The 21,152-nt window shown below is 43.5% G+C and overlaps 1 protein-coding gene across 1 annotated transcript; it reads left to right on the top strand.

Moving 5' to 3' along the window:
• Positions 1-1,507: 1,507 nt before the first annotated feature.
• nek8 (NIMA-related kinase 8) lies at positions 1,508-20,918 on the top strand (the record flags this gene model as incomplete). Its single annotated transcript, XM_083914427.1, is given in 15 exon segments — positions 1,508-1,554; positions 10,727-10,932; positions 11,514-11,746; positions 11,833-11,964; positions 13,015-13,223; positions 13,310-13,389; positions 13,488-13,672; positions 14,087-14,236; positions 14,865-14,936; positions 15,560-15,677; positions 15,824-15,974; positions 16,447-16,610; positions 16,955-17,107; positions 18,887-19,045; positions 20,790-20,918. Coding segments are annotated over 15 exon segments (2,088 nt in total). The 3' UTR covers positions 20,819-20,918.
• Between the last annotated feature and the right edge of the window lie 234 nt (positions 20,919-21,152).

Below are 21,152 nucleotides of genomic sequence, written 5' to 3'. Positions count from 1 at the left end.
GAAAAGGTTAAATTTCACAAAGATTACTGTTTGTGGTGATATATCATTATTTCAGATTGATGATTATAGTGGAGGTATGTACTTCAGCACAACACAGAGCAGGCTTTGTCACAGCACAATGCATGTATTATCCCCATCAGAGGGGAAACGGTGCTCATGAAGCTCTCTTCCTGCTTATCTCAGACAAGAGGAAGGCGCTTCATAATCACCAGGCGTCTGGGTGTAAGACTAGAGTATCTGAAGTCCATGATCAAGACATTACCCCGCTGCCTTACTGTCTCCATTTCAGTTTTCACTTCAGTTCATCTGTTTCCTGCCACAATTGTTATACAACACTGTGCTGAACGCATTTGTTTTTATATGTCAGTACTAATAGAATCATATAAAAAGTACTCTGCCAGTAACTTGGTTTGTTATTGTGTCCTTTTTCAGACAGGATGGATGTGATTTCCTTTCTCAGGACTACAAAGTACTTCAATCTGGATTTCTGTTTGTGAAAAAAGTTGAAATTATGAAATGGAGCATAATAAATGAAGCCAACTATACTCTGCGTATTAGGACCAAGTAATACACAGTATATATAGCATGTATATGAGAAAAGGTTGCAGATTAATTAAATGAGAAGTGGTAAATCTACGAGAAAACAAAGCTGCAGATTTATGAGATTAAAAGTAAAAAGTGTATGTGAAAAAGTCACAGATTTATGAGATAAAAAGTCAGAAATAGTGTTTTGTTTTACACTCCCTGTTGAACTACATTGCTTCAGGATCAACACGGGTGCTGCTGCATGCCGTGTATGCTACAATGACTGCAGCCAGTGTATTCCTTTTACATTACTTTCCATAATGTATATGTCTTATCTAAAGTGTATGCAGCATATTCATCTCAAACCTCCAGCCAATTATTCCATTTAATGTCACATTTACAATGTTTATGTTGACATCTTTGAAAAGGTCTAAAGGCTATTTCTATGCAAAATAGTATGGTAGAAGAAGAAGAATTATTATTTTATTAATACCATTTTTTTCACTCTGTTATTATTCAGGTTACACACACACAGGCCTGAAATACACACACATGCACAAATAGGACCTATATACATGCAATTAATGGAGAGATGTCAGAGCGAGGGGGCTGCCAATGGACCGGCGCCCCGAGCAGTTGGGGGTTTGGTGCCTTGCTCAACAGCATCTCGGCAGTGCCCAGGAGATGAACTGGCACCAGCCAGTCACCTATGTACTGAGCTACTGCCGCCCACTGGTACATTTTGGTTTCGGTTTTGCTCTTGATGTTTGAATTGCTCTTTTTTCTGCCTCTAAACCTCTTCCTCTATGACTGTATCCACTTATAAAGACTGTGATATGTGTCACCGGGAGTGGTCATTACTGTAACTTCTGTGTGATAATGTTTTCGGAGAATTTCGCCCTTCGTCTTTATGTCCCTCCTCGCTTCCTGTAGCAGATAGGACGGGTTGCCTGGACGACGGCGGAAACGTTTGGGAGCAGCGATGGAGAAGTATGAGAAAATCAAAGTTGTCGGAAGAGGAGCTTTCGGGTAAACTCGAATCTATTAACTTTGTAGCTGTTTTGTGTCACACACAAGAGTTATTTGACAATACACGCTGTTGTCTGGCGTAAACCAAGAAAGGTAGAAGTCTGTTTCCCCAACAAATGTAACGGGAACCGAGAAAAACATTACGGTTATTATATTAAAGCTAGCGGCGTGATGAGTCAAAACGCCAAAGCTAATCTGGGTTTCTTATTTATAAACAAACTAGAAGAACAAAGAAGGTTTTGTCAATTACACTGTGTGTGACTTTTCTTTTCAAACGTTAGCTTTGGTTGAGACAGTTATTGTCATGTCAGTTATTGACAAAGTTATTTAAAGATGGCAAGTTGCATCAAACTATACACTGTAGCTAAATGTATTCTGGACTGTAACAGACTACTTTACTGCTCATTTCCCAATGTATTTAAAACTGTGAGATTTGATTAAATTATTAAAAAAGTCCTCAGATATATATTCACTCAGTTCCTTTACTGTACAACTGTTCATCGTTAAAGGAGTACTTGAGGATTCTCACATTGTAAAACCTTACACAACATTATAGAGGGTAATTTTGTACTTTCCACGACTAAATTTACATGAAATTATACCAGTTACTTTGTAAATTATACTTTTACACTAAAGACTCATAAGTTCATAAAAAAGGCCTAACCTATGAGATTTAATGAGCCATGTTTTATGTCAAACTGCATTTAGACTTACTGTAACATGAAGACTATTATGTAAATGTGTATTTTTGTACATTACGTCTTCATCCATACTACACGGGTAGTGATGGTTTTTCAAAAAATAATTTTCTAACCTGGATATTGAGAGCCACTACTTACAGATAATAAGCGAATGGAAGCAAAACGTTTGAGGGTTATTAAACATTATTTCCCCCTTGCCTTTCCAGCAGACAGTACTGTTCAATTCAACAAGTAAAACAAATACAAGTAAAGTGTCTGTTGTAATTCACAAATTCCTTCCACCCTCACCTCCCCATCCACCCCAGTTGGTATTATTTTCCCTTTTTATGGAATTGTTGGGTTACAAACAACATTAAAATATAGGTCAGTAGTTACCAGATGTGACAGCGATGCTGATATTGTTTTCACATTGTTATTATGGCAAACTGTGGCCCTGAAGACCTACTGTAGCAGGACATACCACGGAGGCGGTTTTGAGTATTTTGCTTTAAAAAATGTATCCACATGTTTACAGATGTCTCTCTCCCCATGTAAGTCAATACTAAAAAAGTCATTTTGGGCCATAGGGCATCACATGACTGACCCTGTGATGAAGTCTTACAGAATGCAGACTGGCTACTCTGATTTGTAATCGCAAAGTGTGCATCGGTTAGAACGCACTCTATAAAGTTCCCCCAAGACTTAGGTGAATGAGGAGGCAGGAGACAGTCCTTTTATGGTGCTTTAATCCAATATTAGCAGTGTACACAGTTGTGGTGTGTTTGTGTGTGTGTGGTTCTGGAATAAACCAAGAACAATAATAGCCATCAATAAAACAGGTCACAATATGATTGATCATAGCACACAATCCCAAATAATAATCTAATTATTATTAGCATGAAACATATATACATCACCTACCAAAGGAATATACATAATATCACATATTAACTGAGAGAACGCTCAGTGCCATGAATGTAACATAAATTACCATTTAAACCACCAGAAGCATTAGCTGACACTGCTAGAATACACATTGTAGCACAAAGTATAACTTCAGCTAACAGGCATATGAAACGAATAAAATATACAGCAAGGAAATGCATCCAGTAAATAAACAATATAACTCACGTTTCTCTGGACGCACACTGAACCACGAACGGCAAGTTGACCGATAAAAAGTAGCGGACACAACTTCTGCCAGCCATACACTGGTCTCACTGCCGTCAATCTCTTCTTCTCTGTTGAGCAGCGGCACTCTGCCCAATAGAGTGCGTTAGCGCCCCTAGTGGCTGGATCTGGCTAAATCGCCTGCTCTGTCATGCAGCCTTCAGAACAGCCGCCCCCAAATTAGCTCCAGCTAATTTGCAGTATTCAGTCAATCACTGTGCATCCTCTTCTGGTACAGAAGGGAGTCTGATAAGACGGCTTACAGGTCGGACGTAGGTCCGGTCCTGGACTTTAACCTCTGCCGAGCGTATCAGACCATCGGCCCCAGGGAACACCTTCTCGATTTTCCCAACAGGCCATGATGCTCTAGGCAGTTGAGGATCGACGATCATCACAATAGTGTCCGGCTGAAGAGGAGATGTGTCTGACTGCCACTTGGACCGTGTCTGCAATGTTGGCAGGTAGTGGCGCAGGAACCGCACCCAGAAGCGATCCGACAGCACCTGACAGGCCCTCCATTGACGCCGGCTGAGCAGCTCTGAGTCGTGATACACTGCCTGAGGTAGAGAAGGGTCTGGCCGCCCCATCAACAGCAGGTTAGGGGTGACTGGGTCCGGGTCTGCTACATCGGATGATACATAGCCAAGGGGCTTCGAATTAAGGATGCCCTCAATCTCAATCAGGACAGTGGTCAGCACTTCTATACTGACAACTTGTGAGCCCAGAGTAGCCGTGAGGGCAGCCTTAATAGACCTGATTTCCCGCTCCCAGGAGCCACCAAAGTGGGGGGCGCTAGGTGGGTTGAAGCGAAACTTTATCTGGTACTCTGCCAGCTGGGTTTGGAGAGAAGGATGGAGGGTTTGGAAAGCTTCTTGTAATTCCCTATCTCCACCTTTGAAATTGGTGCCCTGGTCCGAGAGCAGCTCTGCTGGTCTCCCACGACGTGGTATGAACCTTCTCAAGGCCATCAGGAAGGAGTCCGTGTTGATGTTGGACAGCACCTCAATATGGACTGCTCTTGTTGTGAGGCATTTAAAGAGCAAACCCCAGCGTTTCTCACTCCGTCGGCCGACTTTAACCTGCATCGGACCAAAGCAATCAATCCCCGTAGAGTAGAAGGCTGGTTGATGTAGCCTGAGCCGTGCAGGGGGTAAGTCTGCCATCTTGGGGTTTACAGGTTGGGCTCTCCATCTCTGACACTCAGGGCATAAGCGCTGCTCTCTCCTTATGGCTTCACGGCCTCGAAGTATCCAGAACTTCCTCCTCAGCTCAGCAAAGAGTCGCTCTGCACCAGGGTGTTTCAGGTCATGGTCGACCTGTCGGATGAGTAGCTTGGTCACAGCATGTCTCGGGTCAAGGACTACCGGATGGATCACATCGTTATCCAAATCCTGGCAACGCCGCAGTCGACCTCCTACTCGTATCAGCTGGAGCGATACATCATATTCTGGAGCCAGTGTAATTAAACAGCTGGAGGAAGGGACTTGTTTCCCAGCTGACAGACACTGGACTTCTTCAGGGAAGCTGTCTCTTTGAGCAGACTGCAGGATGCTGAGTTCCGCCTCCTTGAACTCCTCTGCTGTGAGAGTCCCTTTAACATCGGCCGCCGCCCCATGAAGATATCCCGCAGTCGCCTTCACCAATTCACTGAAGGTGCTGAACTGCTGAGCATCAGGTAAGGGATGGTGAGTGCCAGTTACGGCGCTAACCAAGCAGGTTGTGGGCCTTTGAAGCTCTTCAGCAATGTCTTCATTAATTGGCACTGGGTGCACTGGCCACCTTTCAGGTGGCAGCCGCAGGAACGGGGGTCCAAGACTCCAACGATTCTCACCTGAGAGATCCTGCAGTGATTTCCCCCGGGTGAGGTCGTCCGCTGGGTTATCTGACGTCTCCACGTAGCGCCAGGCCTGGCTATCAGTCAGCTCTTGAATTTCGGCTATACGGGTACCTGCAAACACCTTAAAGCGGCACGAGTCTGACTGGATCCAAGCAAGAACAGTTGTAGAGTCTGTCCACATAACCACTCTGGATAGCTCCAATGTAAGCTCTCGGGTTAGCACGTTTGCAAGCTGTGCGCCCGTCAGTGCAGCGCACAGCTCCAACCGTGGCACGGAGAGCTGACGTTTGGGGGCCACTCTGGACCGGGCTGTCAGGAAAGCCACCTCTACATGCCCCTCTGTGTCTTCTGTGCGTAGATATCCCACACTGCCGTACGCTCGTTGAGATGCATCACAGAAGATATGGACCTCTTGCTTATTGGTTGCCTGGTCCATGGCTGGACTGACATAGCAGCGAGGCAGTCTGATGCTGTCCAGGTATGGTAACTCATTCTCCCAGTCTTGCCACGCTGTAAGCAACTCACCGGGCAGCAAAGGGTCATCCCACTCCCGCTTCTTGTCCCATAGCTGCTGAACAAGCACTTTGGCCCTAGTAGTGTAGGGTGTGAGGAACCCTATGGGGTCGTACTGGCTGGCCAATACTTTGTAGATGTTCCTCATGGTGGCAGGGGAGTGATCCAGCAGCCGCGACTTATACTGCAGTGTGTCTGAATGGCATAACCAACGCAGCCCCAGGGCAGGTTCTTGAGGATCCATGTCTGTGTGGTTAAGCAGCTGTTCACTACTATCTGACCTGATCTCCTTGGGCAGGTGGCCGATGACATCTGGCGTACTGCTGGCCCATTGTCGCAGCTCAAAGCCTCCCTCCAGCAACAGTATTCTCAGCTTGTCTGTGACGTCTCGAGCCATATCTGGGGTAGGGAAGCTCTGCAGCCAGTTGTCTACATAGAAGTGGCTCTCAATGGACTCACGCGCTGCATCCCCTGGGTGGCTGTGATCATGTACATGTCTCTGTAGTGCATATATAGCACAGCATGGGGAACAAGTTGTCCCAAAGGGAAGGACCTGCCACTCATATATGCCAGGTTGAGAATCCCTCTGTTGATCACGCCAGAGAAAGCGCAGCAGAGGACGGTCTTCAGGCAGCAACCTCACTTGGTGGAACATTCCCTTTATGTCACAGCTAACAGCAATGGAGTGTTTCCTAAACCGCAGCAGGACACCCAGGAGAGATGCACCAAGGTTTGGGCCAGACAACAGTAGTTCGTTGAGGTTCTTATCCCTATAAGTGTAGGAACAGTTGAACACAATCCGGTTTTTATTGTTGTGGGTCACCAGGTGATGTGGAATAAACCATGACTCCATGGAAGTCTTCACCTGCTCCTGACTAATTTTGGAAGCATAACCTGCAGTCTTCAGCTTTGTGATTTCTGCCTGATATGCTTCTGCCTTCACCGGGTCTCTGCCGAGACGCTTCTCTGTGCTGCGTAGGCTGGGAAGTACCGCTTCAGGCTGTGCTGTGAGTATAGGCATATTACTCACTCGTAACAGTGGGGTGGCATATCTGAGGACTCCATCCACTTCCACTCTCCTAGTCTTTGCCTCTAGGAGGTTTATGGCCTCTTGGTCTCTTCGTGACCGAGTCACCAGCTTCTCATTCCTGTACGGCAGGATGTCCAATTGCCAGAGCTTCTCAACCTGATTAAAGAGTTCAGTTGCAGGGGAGGTGGTGGACATGAACAGACACTGTTGTGGGCGGTTACACTGTTGAAGAGACTGGACTGGCCCTTGCAGTGTCCAGCCAAGTCTGGTCTTCACCGCAGCTGGGCCCCCAGGTGGGCCTAGACGTACAGGTTCAATCGGCGTCACCAGGTGCGGACAGTCAGAGCCTATCAAAAGAAGTGGGTGGATGTCTGTGAACTGCTGAAGGGGGAGTGTCTTAAGGTGCTTGTATTTGCGCTGAAGTCCCTTCACTGGGTAAGAGTGTTCCGCAAGACCTAGTCCGCCTGCACTGAAGGCTCTCTCAATCGTGAATGTCTTTGTTGGCTGACTAGCTGGAGAGATTTTGAACATCACAGATGAACCATGTAGTGTTCTTGCGTCCTGCCGAACTGTTCTCAGGGTGAGGCTCTCTGGAGTTCCCTGAAGCTGCAGCTTCTGAACGGCCTCCTGTAGAAGGATCGTTCTTTCAGAGCCGTCATCTAATATGGCATATGTCTCCAAAGTGTGATTGCCATTACGCAGGAGCACCTTACTGACCTTCAAGAGGACCTGATTGCAGCCGGCACGCCTATCCAGGTACAAAACATCTGTGGCGGACTTCACCTCTACACCAGTGCCATTTCCAGCGGCACGCTCATTCCTGCCTGGCCGGAGGTTCACTTCATGCAAGGCTTCAAGGTGCTTCCCCTGGCATGTCTTGCATAGGACTCTCAACCGGCACTGGGCGGCCTGATGGTGCCTTCCACAACGCCAACAGCGATTGTTGGATTTCACCCACGTCGTCTTCTGCTCCTTTGTTAGTTGCTTGAAGTTCAAGCACTGGTCCAGGAAGTGCTGCGTATTGCTGCAGTAGGGGCAGTAGGCTTTGGGCTTATCCGGAGCCTCTTGGTAATCTGAAACTTCAGCTTGACCTGCTTGAGGAATTGCGTCAAGGGTGGTACCATGCAGCACGTTCATAGTTTTCTTAGTGGCTCTCTTGTCCTTGTCACATTCCTTCCTCCACCCGCTTCTCCCTCTCTGGACATCCTCTATCTTGTCGAACCGGTCTCCGTCCTCCTGGATCTCCAACTCGTAGTCGAGCCACTCTGCGAAGTCCATCAAAGACGGGGTTCCGGCCTTCCAGGAATGAATATAACGTCGGAAGGTGGCACGGAGATCCTGGGGAAGCTTCCTCATTAATCTGGCCACATGAGACCCACACTTTAGCTCTATGCGCCCATCTTCACCCAGTTGCTCCAACATCCCGACTAGAGCTCGGACCCTCAGAGCAAACCTCCTGAATGCTGCAGTGTCGCCAGCTCGGATAGCAGGCTCCTCCATGAGCTCTGCAATGCGCTGTAGGGACAGCTGGTGAGGCTGACCATAGTGTTTGGTCAAAGAAGCCATAGTGTCGGAGTAGGGGAATAAGGAGTTGCTATAGGAGTCAGCTATCAGGAGAGCCTCTTCAAACTTGAGGTGGTCACAGAGCACTTGGTACTTGAACATCTCTGTCGCGTCGGTAGGAAGAATATTGTCAAGTGCAAGCTTCAGTCTGGAGAACTCTCTGGGGTCACCCCGCGTGAACTTAGGGATTGATGGTGCTGGGCCCCTGTATGTCCTCTCGCTGCTATAGGGCCGCGGCACTGATGAGGTTAGCCGTTGTGGGGGGTGGGGTGTAGCAACCGATGGTAGCACGGTATCATATTGTGGTTCTGATAGCATGGATGGGGCCGGTGACAGGCGTGCTTCTAGCTGCTGTAGACGTCCTCTGAGATTCTCCACAATATCAGCAGGTTGTTCTACAGGTATAGGCTGGACTCCGGGTGGCTCGTAATCATCGGGGAAGGCTACTGGTGGGGGAGGCGGCGGCCAATCGTTGACTGCTATGTACCTGTCTTGTACTGCGGGTGGTCGCTGCAACTCCCTTGGAGGAGGCAGCGGTGCAGCCTGTGGGGAGGGTGATGGTATTGACCAGCTGTCATGATCTCCTGTCTGTGGGTGACGTGTTCCAAGTGGTGGTTGCAGCATGGGGGGTTGTGATGGTGGGAGCCTGGTGCCCGCTACTCTGGCAGGGTGGTGACTCTCGTGTGGGTGATGCAGCTGTAAGCTGGGAGGTGCTGCACCACTCCTGTCTATCTGACGTCTCATGTCACTTATCATCAGCTGCAACCTCCTATTATCCTCTTGTATTTGCTGCAACACATCTGTCATTACAGGCGACGGTGATATGGCTGTGGCGTACTCACATACACAGGTGCTGCAGCTCCAAAGTGACTGGCAGATGTCTCTATGAACTCAACAGGATATTGAGTATGCTGTGGCGGGCGCTGGGTGAGGGGTGTCGTCTCGGCAAATCCCTCTCTAGTTCTGCTCCAGTCAGTCTCCTCTCTCGCAGCAAAGGTGCATGGTGGGTAGCTCACGGCCTGTGGGAGGGTGTACCCTTCATAATCCTCCATCCATCTTGGCTGACGCACTCGTCGGCGTGGACGTACATCTTCACTTGGGGGAACATACATGAGCCATTTTCACTTCGTAATTACCTTATCCGGCTCGAAGGACCATATGTGATGAAGTCTTACAGAATGCAGACTGGCTACTCTGATTTGTAATCGCAAAGTGTGCATCGGTTAGAACGCACTCTATAAAGTTCCCCCAAGACTTAGGTGAATGAGGAGGCAGGAGACAGTCCTTTTATGGTGCTTTAATCCAATATTAGCAGTGTACACAGTTGTGGTGTGTTTGTGTGTGTGTGGTTCTGGAATAAACCAAGAACAATAATAGCCATCAATAAAACAGGTCACAATATGATTGATCATAGCACACAATCCTAAATAATAATCTAATTATTATTAGCATGAAACATATATACATCACCTACCAAAGGAATATACATAATATCACATATTAACTGAGAGAACGCTCAGTGCCATGAATGTAACATAAATTACCATTTAAACCACCAGAAGCATTAGCTGACACTGCTAGAATACACATTGTAGCACAAAGTATAACTTCAGCTAACAGGCATATGAAACAAATAAAATATACAGCAATGAAATGCATCCAGTAAATAAACAATATAACTCACGTTTCTCTGGACGCACACTGAACCACGAACGGCAAGTTGACCGATAAAAAGTAGCGGACACAACTTCTGCCAGCCATACACTGGTCTCACTGCCGTCAATCTCTTCTTCTCTGTTGAGCAGCGGCACTCTGCCCAATAGAGTGCGTTAGCGCCCCTAGTGGCTGGATCTGGCTAAATCGCCTGCTCTGTCATGCAGCCTTCAGAACAGACCCGGTAGCGTCAACCGTTATGTTTAATTATGTTAAATTGGCTTGAAAGCCTGGCTCACTTCGTGGGGCCCTGGTGTTTAGTTGAAATCAAAATTTAGGCTGAGTTCAAAGATGGTTGTGGTCCGAGCAAGGGAGCCAGAAGTAGGGGGGGCTATAAAGTCGGGAAAAGACCCCCACACACACACTTTACGGCCCTGGCCTTATCTGGCTTTGCTGCTGGGTTGATTCCAACGCAAGCTGGTCTTTAGTTCATTTTAGTTTTAAAGCATTTTAGGGCAAATTGGTATACATGAGTACAGAATACAAGTACTTACACCAGTGATTCACTGCCATAATCATCAACTTGTCTTAACATCATGTCATACAAGAGGCTTGTGTCAAAAACAAAACTGTCACACCAGATCTAAACTACCAACTGCCATCCTACTATATTGTGTATGGAAGAAAAGATACATCTAATTTTCCTTTATTTTCCTCCCCTGTCAGGATTGTTCACCTATGCCGTAGGCGCAGCGACGGGGCCTTTGTCATCCTGAAGGAGATCCCAGTGGAGCAGATGTCACGAGACGAACGCCTGGCGGCTCAGAATGAGTGTCAGGTCCTGAAACTGCTCAACCATCCAAATATTATAGAGTACTATGAGAATTTCCTGGAAGACAAAGCCCTGATGATAGCTATGGAGTATGCACCAGGTAAGCTTACTTTAATATCTTATTACACAACCCCTTTTGTTCATTCTCTAACAGTTCACTTTTCCCATGGTTTAGTGCTACAGGGCTCCATACCTTTTCAGGTTCCCAAGAAAGGTAGATCGTCATGAATTAGTCCAAAAGTCAGCAGCAAGACCCAGAGCCAGTCATCCTTTACAACATTGCAACATGCATTTAGTTGTGGTCTGTTATTTAATGTCCTCTTTAGTACCTCATAATCTGCACTAAACTAAACTAAAATTAAACAAAATAACATTTTGTGTGTCATGCCTGAAATGATTTAATAGGGTCTTGTTTCCTGTTTATTAACTTGGGATCCGAAACACCTGAGGAACCCGTTTTCATTGTAGAAGATAACAATATAAATATTAATTTACACTATATGTTTATTTTGTGGATCCCCATTCCCTTTTTGTTGACAATTACATGAGCACTTGCTGTGCTTCTCAGTGCTGTTCACTCACCCCATTAACTTGATCGATTTCAAAGTCATTATAGTTTTAATGAAGAGAAGTCATCTTTATTCTTTTTATTCTCTTATTATCAATGTTTTCTTCCTGCAGGTGGAACCTTGGCCGATTACATACAGAAGCGCTGTAACTCTCTGCTGGATGAGGACATCATCCTACACTTCTTTGTACAGATCTTACTTGCCCTGTACCACGTCCATAACAAACTGATCTTGCACAGAGACCTCAAGACACAGAATATTCTTCTTGACAAACATCAAATGATCGTCAAAATCGGTGACTTTGGCATCTCCAAAATCCTTGTCAGCAAGAGCAAAGCATACACAGTGAGTTGATACGCCTTTGATTCTAGATATGTTGAATCCTTTCATGTGCTCGCACAAATCAATGCCTCCTTCTTTTTACTCTGCAGGTGGTCGGGACCCCATGTTACATCTCCCCAGAGCTTTGTGAAGGAAAGCCATATAACCAGAAGAGTGACATCTGGGCTTTGGGCTGTGTGCTCTATGAGCTAGCAAGCCTTAAGAGAGCCTTTGAGGCTGCTGTAAGGAAAGCATTTCATGGACAAGAATTCCCTTGCTTACTTAGATGTAGTGATTCAACAATACTAAATTAGTGTTAGCTTTTAAATATTATCACTATGAATTCTAAAACGGGGTACTATTGTGAAAATTGTATTCCATTGGTAGGGATTTGGATGATTTTTCGTATATTTCTGAAACATTTTGTACAACCCTGTTTCCAAACAAGTTGGGACGCTGTGTAAAATGTAAAAAGTAAATAGAAACAGAACGTGATATACTGTATAGACCTTTTCAAAGATGTAAACCTAAACCAAAAAGTCCTAGTTTATTTCCTGTTGCAATGTGAATGATGTTAGCTGACAGGAAGTTACCAAGGACCAAGGCTGTTGCCTAGCAATGGAATTCTGTTGAAAAGGTCTATAGATAGATACGTAGATAGACACTAGATAGATAGATGTGCATTTGTGCACATGGCATGGGTAACCTGTACATTTATACGATAGCGATATATACCGGTTTTAGAGCAACATGTGTCTTTTTCAGGAAAGGCCTTGCTTATTTCAGTAAGACAATGCCAAACTACATTCTGCATGTGTTACAACAGCATGGCTCTGTAGTAAAAGAGTATGGGTGCTGAACTGGCCTGCCTGCAGACGCGACTTGTCACCCATTAAAAATGTTTGGCCGAATATGAAACGTAAAATAAGAAAAAGGAGACCACAAACTGTTGAGCAGTGGAAATCCTACAACAAGCAAAAATGTGAAAACATTCCACTTTCAAAATAACAGTATTTGGTCTCCTCAATTCCCAAACGCTTACAGAGTTTTGTTAAACGAAGAGATCATGCAACAGAGTGGTAAACAGGATCATGTCCCAACTGTCTTGAGATGTGTTGCTGGAATCAAATTCTAAATGAGGATAATATTTCAAAAACAATACATTTTTTATGTTTCAACGTGTGAAATCTCGTGCTATTTTCGATTACATGTTGGGTTTTAGTGATTTGCAATATTTGTTCTGGGAACTGGGTTGTAATTTTACCGTTAAACACTCTTGATTGTGATTTCAGAATCTACCTGCCCTCGTTCTGAAGATCATGAGCGGAACATTTGCTCCGATTTCAGACCGGTACAGCCCAGAACTCCGACAGCTTATCCTCAACATGCTCAATTTGGATCCATCCAAACGCCCTCAACTCAACGAAATAATGGCTCTTCCCATATGCATTGGGCCCCTGCTTAATCTCTACACAGATATAGGCAACGTCAAAATGCGCAGGTACTACCTTAATGTATGGCTATTGACTAGACAGACACTTTAATGCAAATTGTTTGAGATGAATTCTTTCTTCTTCTATGTTCCAGGATTGAGAAACCACTGTCTACTGTGCATACTGGTCCTCAGGGTAGACCAGGAGGGAGAGTTCCTACCAACAGGTCCAGAGGTCAGGCACAAATCATTATTTGACAACAGAACTAGCTGTTCCAGGTAGATCACTTTACTTTAATTACAAACTGATTGTTATTTTCTGGGCTTGAACAGATGGATCAATGGGTTTAGGATCAGGGAAGGTGCATTCCCTCCCACTGTCCTCTGTGTACACGTGGGGCAGTGGAATCTCAGCGCCTCTCCGCCTGCCGATGCTCAACACTGAGGTGCTTCAAGTGTCTCTGGGCCGCACTCAGAAGATGGGGGTCACAAAGTCTGGCCGTCTGATTACATGGGAGGTCTGTAAATGAGAAACTTTCTGAAGGGGCTAACACCAAAATCAGAAAAACAACTAACTACAATTGAACTAGCTGGTTGTAAACACTTAATTGATTTGGCTAGTTATCTGTGAGAATAAGACAAAATAAATCATCAAACAGAAGAGGCAGAGATGGCAAATTCTACACCAGCAGTTGCTTTAAACAGCCTCCGGCAGATTGATGTTTTTAGACTGAATTTGATGTTCTTTAGAGTTTTATGAGGCTGGCTGGGGAGTATGGATACTTAATAATGAAAAAACTGCTGGGAGACATTGAAGATCACAGATCGATGGGTCCTAATACTGTATGAGATGGTGGATCATTCCTTTAACATTTTAGTTGCTTATTTTTTCTTTTTCCCTCATTAAGACAAATATTAATTCATTGTCACAGGCTCCATCAGTGGGATCTGGGGAGGCCAGTCTGCCCGGTGTAGTGGAGCAGATGCAGCCTCAATTCATTTCACGTTTCCTTGAGGGTCAGTCTGGAGTCACCATCAAGTCTGTGTCCTGTGGCGATCTTTTTACCACCTGCATGACAGGTTGGTGGGCCGTTGTGCTTTTTATAACCATCAGAGACAGACATCACACCCATGCCCAGTCAGTGAAGCAGGGAACTCTGTCCAAGGAAATCAATGTGTATTCTGTGTTTTCTGCCCTCACACACTGCACCACATGGCTGTGAAACACTGAGGCAGCATTTGAACATATAGTGTAGAAACAGTCAGCTCTTTTTCCAGACTTGATCAGATAGAGTGGATCTACTTGTAAAGAAACCTCTCCATGCTTCCCTAGCAGTTTGGAAGTAGTTTTCCTCGAGCTGAAACTGTGGTGCTCTGTTGGTCAGTGGGCTTTAGGGGGCTGTTGTTAGCCCATCCAGCATTGCAAAGCAGATAACGCAGGATTAAAGACCATTCCTCTCAACTCAGTTGCCTCTCTTTCATCACTTTTCACTGTAGTGACACAGATTAGTGTTCCCTAGATGAGGATTAGAAGCATTGTTGGTCTACATGATAATACACCTATACTCGTCAACTAATAGTGTCTTTAATCTATACCTAGTCTGTAAAGTGTCCTGAGATAACTTTTGTTATGATTTGGCACTATAAATAAAATTGAATTGAATTGAATTGAATTTAATCCAGTCTTTTTATTTTCAATTTGCAGACAGAGGCATTATCATGACGTTTGGAAGTGGAAGCAATGGCTGTCTAGGACACGGTAACTTCAATGATGTAACACAGGTGTGTATCCAACATTCAAAGGAAAATATACTCACTACATGTAGTTTCATTACAAAACTAATGCAATCTAATACGACAGTCCTGCAATAAGTTGTACTGATGTTTTTAATATTTTATTCACCTTATTTTTATTAATGTAGCTAAATATTAGAAACACCTCTCAGTATAATGCAATATAGTTCAACAGCACCACATCTTCCAAAATGATCGTACAGTTGAATCTGTAACTCTCTAACTTTCCATTAAAGCCCCCATGTAGGTAGGATTGTTTACAGGAGTGTTGTATTACAGTAGACTGTATTTGTTTGAGCTTTATGTATATTTATGTATATTGTAAGTATTTCTCCACTATGTTAACAGATGTAGTAGTTAAACGTGTTGTAATGTGAGGCAATTACAGATTATGAAAAAACATTAATAATAAGCATTTAGACAGAAAAGGGAGAGTAATATGATATTCACCAAAGGCTTGAATTGAACCAGGATGGGACATTTACTATATACCTATTAGATTATATATATAATTAAAGACTGGGCTACCAGGACACCACGTCCCAACAGATCTATAATTTAAACATAGCGAGGATGATATATATTTTCTTTCTTTCTCTTTTTGTACTCAGCCCAAGATAGTTGAGGCACTCCTCGGCTACGAGCTGGTTCAGGTATCATGCGGTGCTTCCCACGTACTCGCTGTGACCAATGAAAGAGAAGTATTTGCCTGGGGAAGAGGAGACAATGGTATATATATAAAAAAAACTAACCGGTTGTTTTTTTATCCTATCTTAGTATTCATCTTTTGGTGTTTGTTTGTATGAGAGTGATTTATGACAGCAGCATCTTAGAACACAGCTTGATCATTGGGTTTCTGTTCCTCTGTCTGGAAGGTCGTCTTGGGCTAGGCACCCAAGACACCCACAACTCTCCACTGCAGGTGTGCTTACCTGTGGAATTTGAGGCCCAGAGGGTGATGTGTGGAGTCGACTGCTCCATGATTACCAGCACCCAGTGCAGCATTGTGGCATGTGGAAGCAACAGGTAATTACTATTATTTCCCAACCCAAACTATGGCTATGCCATGAGCTAATGTGATGTTACATCTCATTTTACATTTCATAAATTGACAGAGACACTATCTATAATTGGTTCATGTGAATGAGGTGGCGATAGATTAAAGGAGATGATGCCAAGAGAGACAAACCTGTGAGACAACATTCTCCAAAAATGACAAACACTTTTCTGGCATTGGTAATCCATCTCTTTCAGAGAGGGTTAGACAGGCTGTAGAGCTGTGTATGAGTAACACAACAGTGTTTATTTCAGGGAGAAGTAGTATTGTTCAGATACCTGAGGCTCAGCAGCTGAGGAGGCAGGAATAAAAAATATCAAAGGCTTTAGTGATAAACATATATTGTATATTGATGGAGTGTTTTAAAAGAATAAAATAAATACAGTTTTTCTCTGTTTCTCTGTTATAAGTTCTTTAATTTAGCTGTTTTGTTGTGGTCAGGTTCAACAAGCTTGGGCTGGATAAGATAACAGCTGGAGAGGAACCAAATCCCTCAACTCAGGTGGAAGAAGTCCTTTCTTACACGCCTGTCCAATCAGCCCCACTCAACAGTGAGAAGATTGTTCACATTGACATTGGGACCGCCCATTCTGTTGCGGTTACAGGTAAACTTTCCCCATTATGAGTCTATCAAATCACATTTTTCAACCAGACTTGATTGAAATGATGCATCTGATTGCCTCCATAATGGTATGAAATAAGAGAAGGTCACTGTTTCATTTAGCGATTGCCAAACTAGTTTTCTAGATTCTAGAGATCACTTCCAACATGCTCAACTTCTTCTGTAAAGTTTAAGTGCTACAGCTAAACTAAAATGTGAAGAGCAGTCTATTAAACCTCTGTCATAAAATTGGGCTGCCAATAATCACACACTTATTGTATCAAAGTCTCAATACTAGTATTCATTTTTTTTTATAATTGAAACACTTTCCACATCTTCCTTGTCCAGAAAGGGGTCAGTGTTTTACCTTTGGCAGCAACCAGCATGGTCAGATGGGCTGTAGTTCCCGTCGTAGCAGCCGTGTTCCCTACCCGGTGCCTGGGCTGCAGGGTATAACCATGGCTGCTTGTGGAGATGCTTTCACCTTAGCTATCGGGTCTGGTGAGTAGAAGTGACTACGTGTGATATTTTGACTGTCTAGGTTTTTAAAGGCCTTGCACACCTCCATAGATTGAAGGCTGGGAGGTACGTGAGGTTACTGGATTACTTAAACTGATAGACTGATACATGTGTGATTTGGTCCAACATACTAGGTGCAACGCAAGTCAGGGAGTGAGGTCAGGTATCAATCATCCAGGGGGGGATGCCCCAATAAAAATATAAAAGTAGCAGAGGCCTTTTATTATTTTATTAAGAAGAACTGCTAGAATGTAACTCAAAGACGCAGCAGTGCCTATGGTTAAGTAGGGGGCAGTATGCAAACTCAAAAGCAACGGTTGCTCTAATACGGCCACAAATTACAGCAAGAATAATATATGTAAATATACTATAAATATAAAGTCTGTCAGCTACAACTGAGTGGGCCACTGTGAGAACAAAATATAATAATCTGAGAATATAAAAACTAAGTCATAATAGAATTGGTTGTTTTGAGTCATATTCATAGATTTTTGTTTTAAATTGTCACTTGTGTCTTCCCGTACATAAATAAAGACAGTTACACCATAAATTGTTGGTGGGGGTGGACACCTTATGTGTCCCCCCACCAACAATTTGAAAGGCAATCTGTGGCCTTGCATTTTAATGTCAATAACCTTTGTCACTGTCCTGAGATTGCATTGCTTGCAGCATTCATTCTTTCTGCTTCTTGTGTAATTTCCATGTGCATTTGTAAAACAAGACTATAACAAACAACATTTCCTTAATGAGTCAATGGGGGAATGAGAAAATTGAATTGTATGGTTTTGCATTCCATTAAAATGGTTGCTACTCTGCTCCTGACTTGAGTTTCCAACAAGTACTTGTGCACAAAGGAAGCATTTTCAAAAAAGGCAACCTTTATTTTCCCTCATTGCTAATCCCACACTTAAAAATAAAAGTTGCTCAGAGATATGTAGGAGTAGGAGTTGCACAAGTAAACACAAAGGGTTCATCTGAGATCTGAGTAGGGACAACATTTCTCAGAAAACAGTGGTTTAGCTGCTTTGAGGAAAGAGGATTTTAATGAGAGTCACCCAGTTTCAAATAGTCTGTGAGCAACAATGTGACCACACAATGGTGATGTAATTTCAACTCAAAAAACAGATCTGATTAAATGTTCACTGTGATGGATTTGGTAACTCAAACAAGTTTCAAGTTTATTTTCATGTCAAACTGAAATGAACTGGAAGTTTAATGGTTACATGGAACATATGGTATGGTTATCAGTAATGTACATACAGGGTTTCAGCTAATGGGCTAAACATATGAATCCATTGGTGTGGTCCTTTAAACATGTAGGTTAACAGATAGTTAACAGAGTGTTTGTGTGTGTGTGTGTGTGTGTGTGTGTGTGTGTGTGTGTGTGTGTGTGTGTGTGTGTGTGTGTGTGTGTGTGTGTGTGTGTGTGTGTGTGTGTGTGTGTGTGTGTGTGTGTGTGTGTGTGTGTGTGTGTGTGTGTGTGTGTGTGTGTGTGTTTGTGTGTGTGCATGCGTGCGTGAGTGTAAAATGGTAAAATGTCATACTGTGCAAGCGATTGGCTCCCTGGGGAGAAAGCCAGCAGTGGCAGCCATGCCTGTAGGTTTTCTTTGTCGAGGGAAGTCTTTGTTCAGCTTTGACTTCCTCTTGATAGAGTCATTATGCTGCAGTTGCAAGAGTGACAGAGCTGTCAGTTAAAGATTTGTTTGGACTATTGCATCCTAAGAAACAGTGACCAGCTCCTTCTCTTCCTGCCCTCCATAGATGGGGATGTGTACACCTGGGGAAAGGGGGCCCGTGGCCGCCTCGGAAGAAAGGAGGAGGATTCTGGGATACCGAAGGCGGTGCAGCTCGACGAGAGTCACCCATTCACTGTGACATCGGTGGCTTGTTGTCATGGCAACACTCTGCTGGCAGTGAAACGTAATATTTCGCTTATTACCCTTTGTTAACAAACACTGTGAGATGTTGGGACGGTGGTGGAATTTAACTGAGAGAGCGCTAATCCCCAGATGAGAGACAGCCTGAACTTGAGACAAGCTTCTCTTGAGAACATTGAGTCCACAAAGATGCACGTTTATGAAGAATTGTGAAAGGACTCATTTGTAACTTTGAAGGCTCACTGACTGAAGACATGACTATAGCTTTGTGTGACACAGACATACATCTTTAATCATTTCCAGTCACAGGCGCTCTGTTTACATTAGCAAACTACTTCCTTTCAGCTACACGTGATCAGAACATTTGTATTGGCATGCCAAATGTAATGATTAAGGGCAGTTTTGCATTGTGGCCATTGATTGTAGAGTGAAATTAATGACATGACCACAAACCTCTTACTGAGAGGAACAGAAAACAATCACATGTCCCCCTTTCTCCCAACAGTGACAGTGCAAAAGCCACAGATTCTAATGAAAACAGTGAAGGTGGGATTAAATCGTCCCTCTACACTCCAAATTGAAAATAGCTGCAGATTAAAGGAGATTAAACTGCATCACAATTTAATAAGTAACAGAGATGTTGGTAATCCTTGCTACAGGCTACATGGCTGCTGTTGAAATGTTTCTTTGAAGGACAGAGACCAACATAGACCCCTCAAGGTCAATAAATGGGTCTGATACTGATCTGATCAGACCAGAAACTGATGATAATATTACTACAGCTTATTAGAGCAGTGTTGATATATGTTTTCATGGACAGTATTATACATTAGTATTATTAGTAGTATACATTTTTATTAAGATTATGAGATCAAAAACAGTGTCTGAAACCCACAAACACCATGATGTTTTAAAAAGAATTAAATGCATACTATATCATGAATTGATAGATGAAGGAAGTCATGTCCTTGGGAAAAAAAGAAATCAATAGAAATTCAAAACTGATTTGCTTCTTCATTTTTTACTTACGGGCCCCCCTCTGTAGGCAGGGCTTATTAAAATCTTATTCATAAACCATATTGATTTTATCTCCATGTTTTTCTGCAGATATTGAAAATCTTGATAGCTTGTATACTAAATTTATTTTTAAGGACATGACATCAAAGACAGCGAGTTACCAACTCATGTACTAATACTCACAAGTGAATGAATGCAGAAATATAAATAAGACACCGAGATCTGTAACGGTGATCTGCCAAAGAATTTCCCCTTTAAAATTTCTATTTTATCACTTCATAAAGTACAACGTATCAATCCCAGATAGAAAACAAGAATTTCAAAAAGTTAAAACCAACAGAGATGTCAAAGGAGTGAAACAGTCTTGCTGGTCCATGTTGAACTGTACAGACTGTATGTATATTTAACTGGGAGAATCCTGTTTCATATTGGTCGGAAAACACGTAGACAAGCTGTTATTGATATTTAATTAACTATTAACTCATACTGTCAAATTGATTTATCGATCTACAATCATTTGTACAACAAATGAAGTTATGTGTAGACGTTAGGGGCTACAGTTTACAATCATTTTCATTATTGATTAATCTGCTAACTATTGTTTTGGTAAATGGAATAGTTGTTTTGTCAAACGAATGTCAATAAATATTGAATATTATATGAAATATCAGTTGCCAACAAATTTTCTGTTGATCAACCAATCTATTAATCGATTATTATTTCACCTCTACAGACATTTCACCCTTGTCTCTTTCTCCCTCTCATTTCAGCTTTGCTTGAAGAACCTGTCCCAAGATGATTATGTCCTAAAAAATGAACCCACACCCACTCAGCAGTCCATGAAGCCCGGCTGTGGCACGAGGTGACGCTTCCTCTGAATATAACTCCTCCCAGAGGCCCATCTGCGCTGCAGTTGAAAGATTCCCTTTCACGCTGCAGCTGCGGCCTCTGATTCTCACTTGGTCTCCTTCTCTGTCTAGTTTTTTTTCTCCTGTCTCTCACTCTCCAGGAATGAATGTTTGTTTCATTCGGCGGTTTGATATCATGCAGCAAAGCACAGAAAAGGTCAAACGCTGTGTGTTGCAGCAGGTGTATCTCACAACAGGTTGGTTAAAGGAATGTTGCAACACTGT

Source organism: Echiichthys vipera (assembly GCF_963691815.1).
Source record: "Echiichthys vipera genome assembly, chromosome: 5".
Classification (NCBI taxonomy): Eukaryota; Metazoa; Chordata; class Actinopteri; order Perciformes; family Trachinidae; genus Echiichthys; species Echiichthys vipera.
The sequence above is the reverse complement of the archived record's forward strand: the minus strand, read 5'-3'. Positions and strand labels throughout refer to the sequence as shown.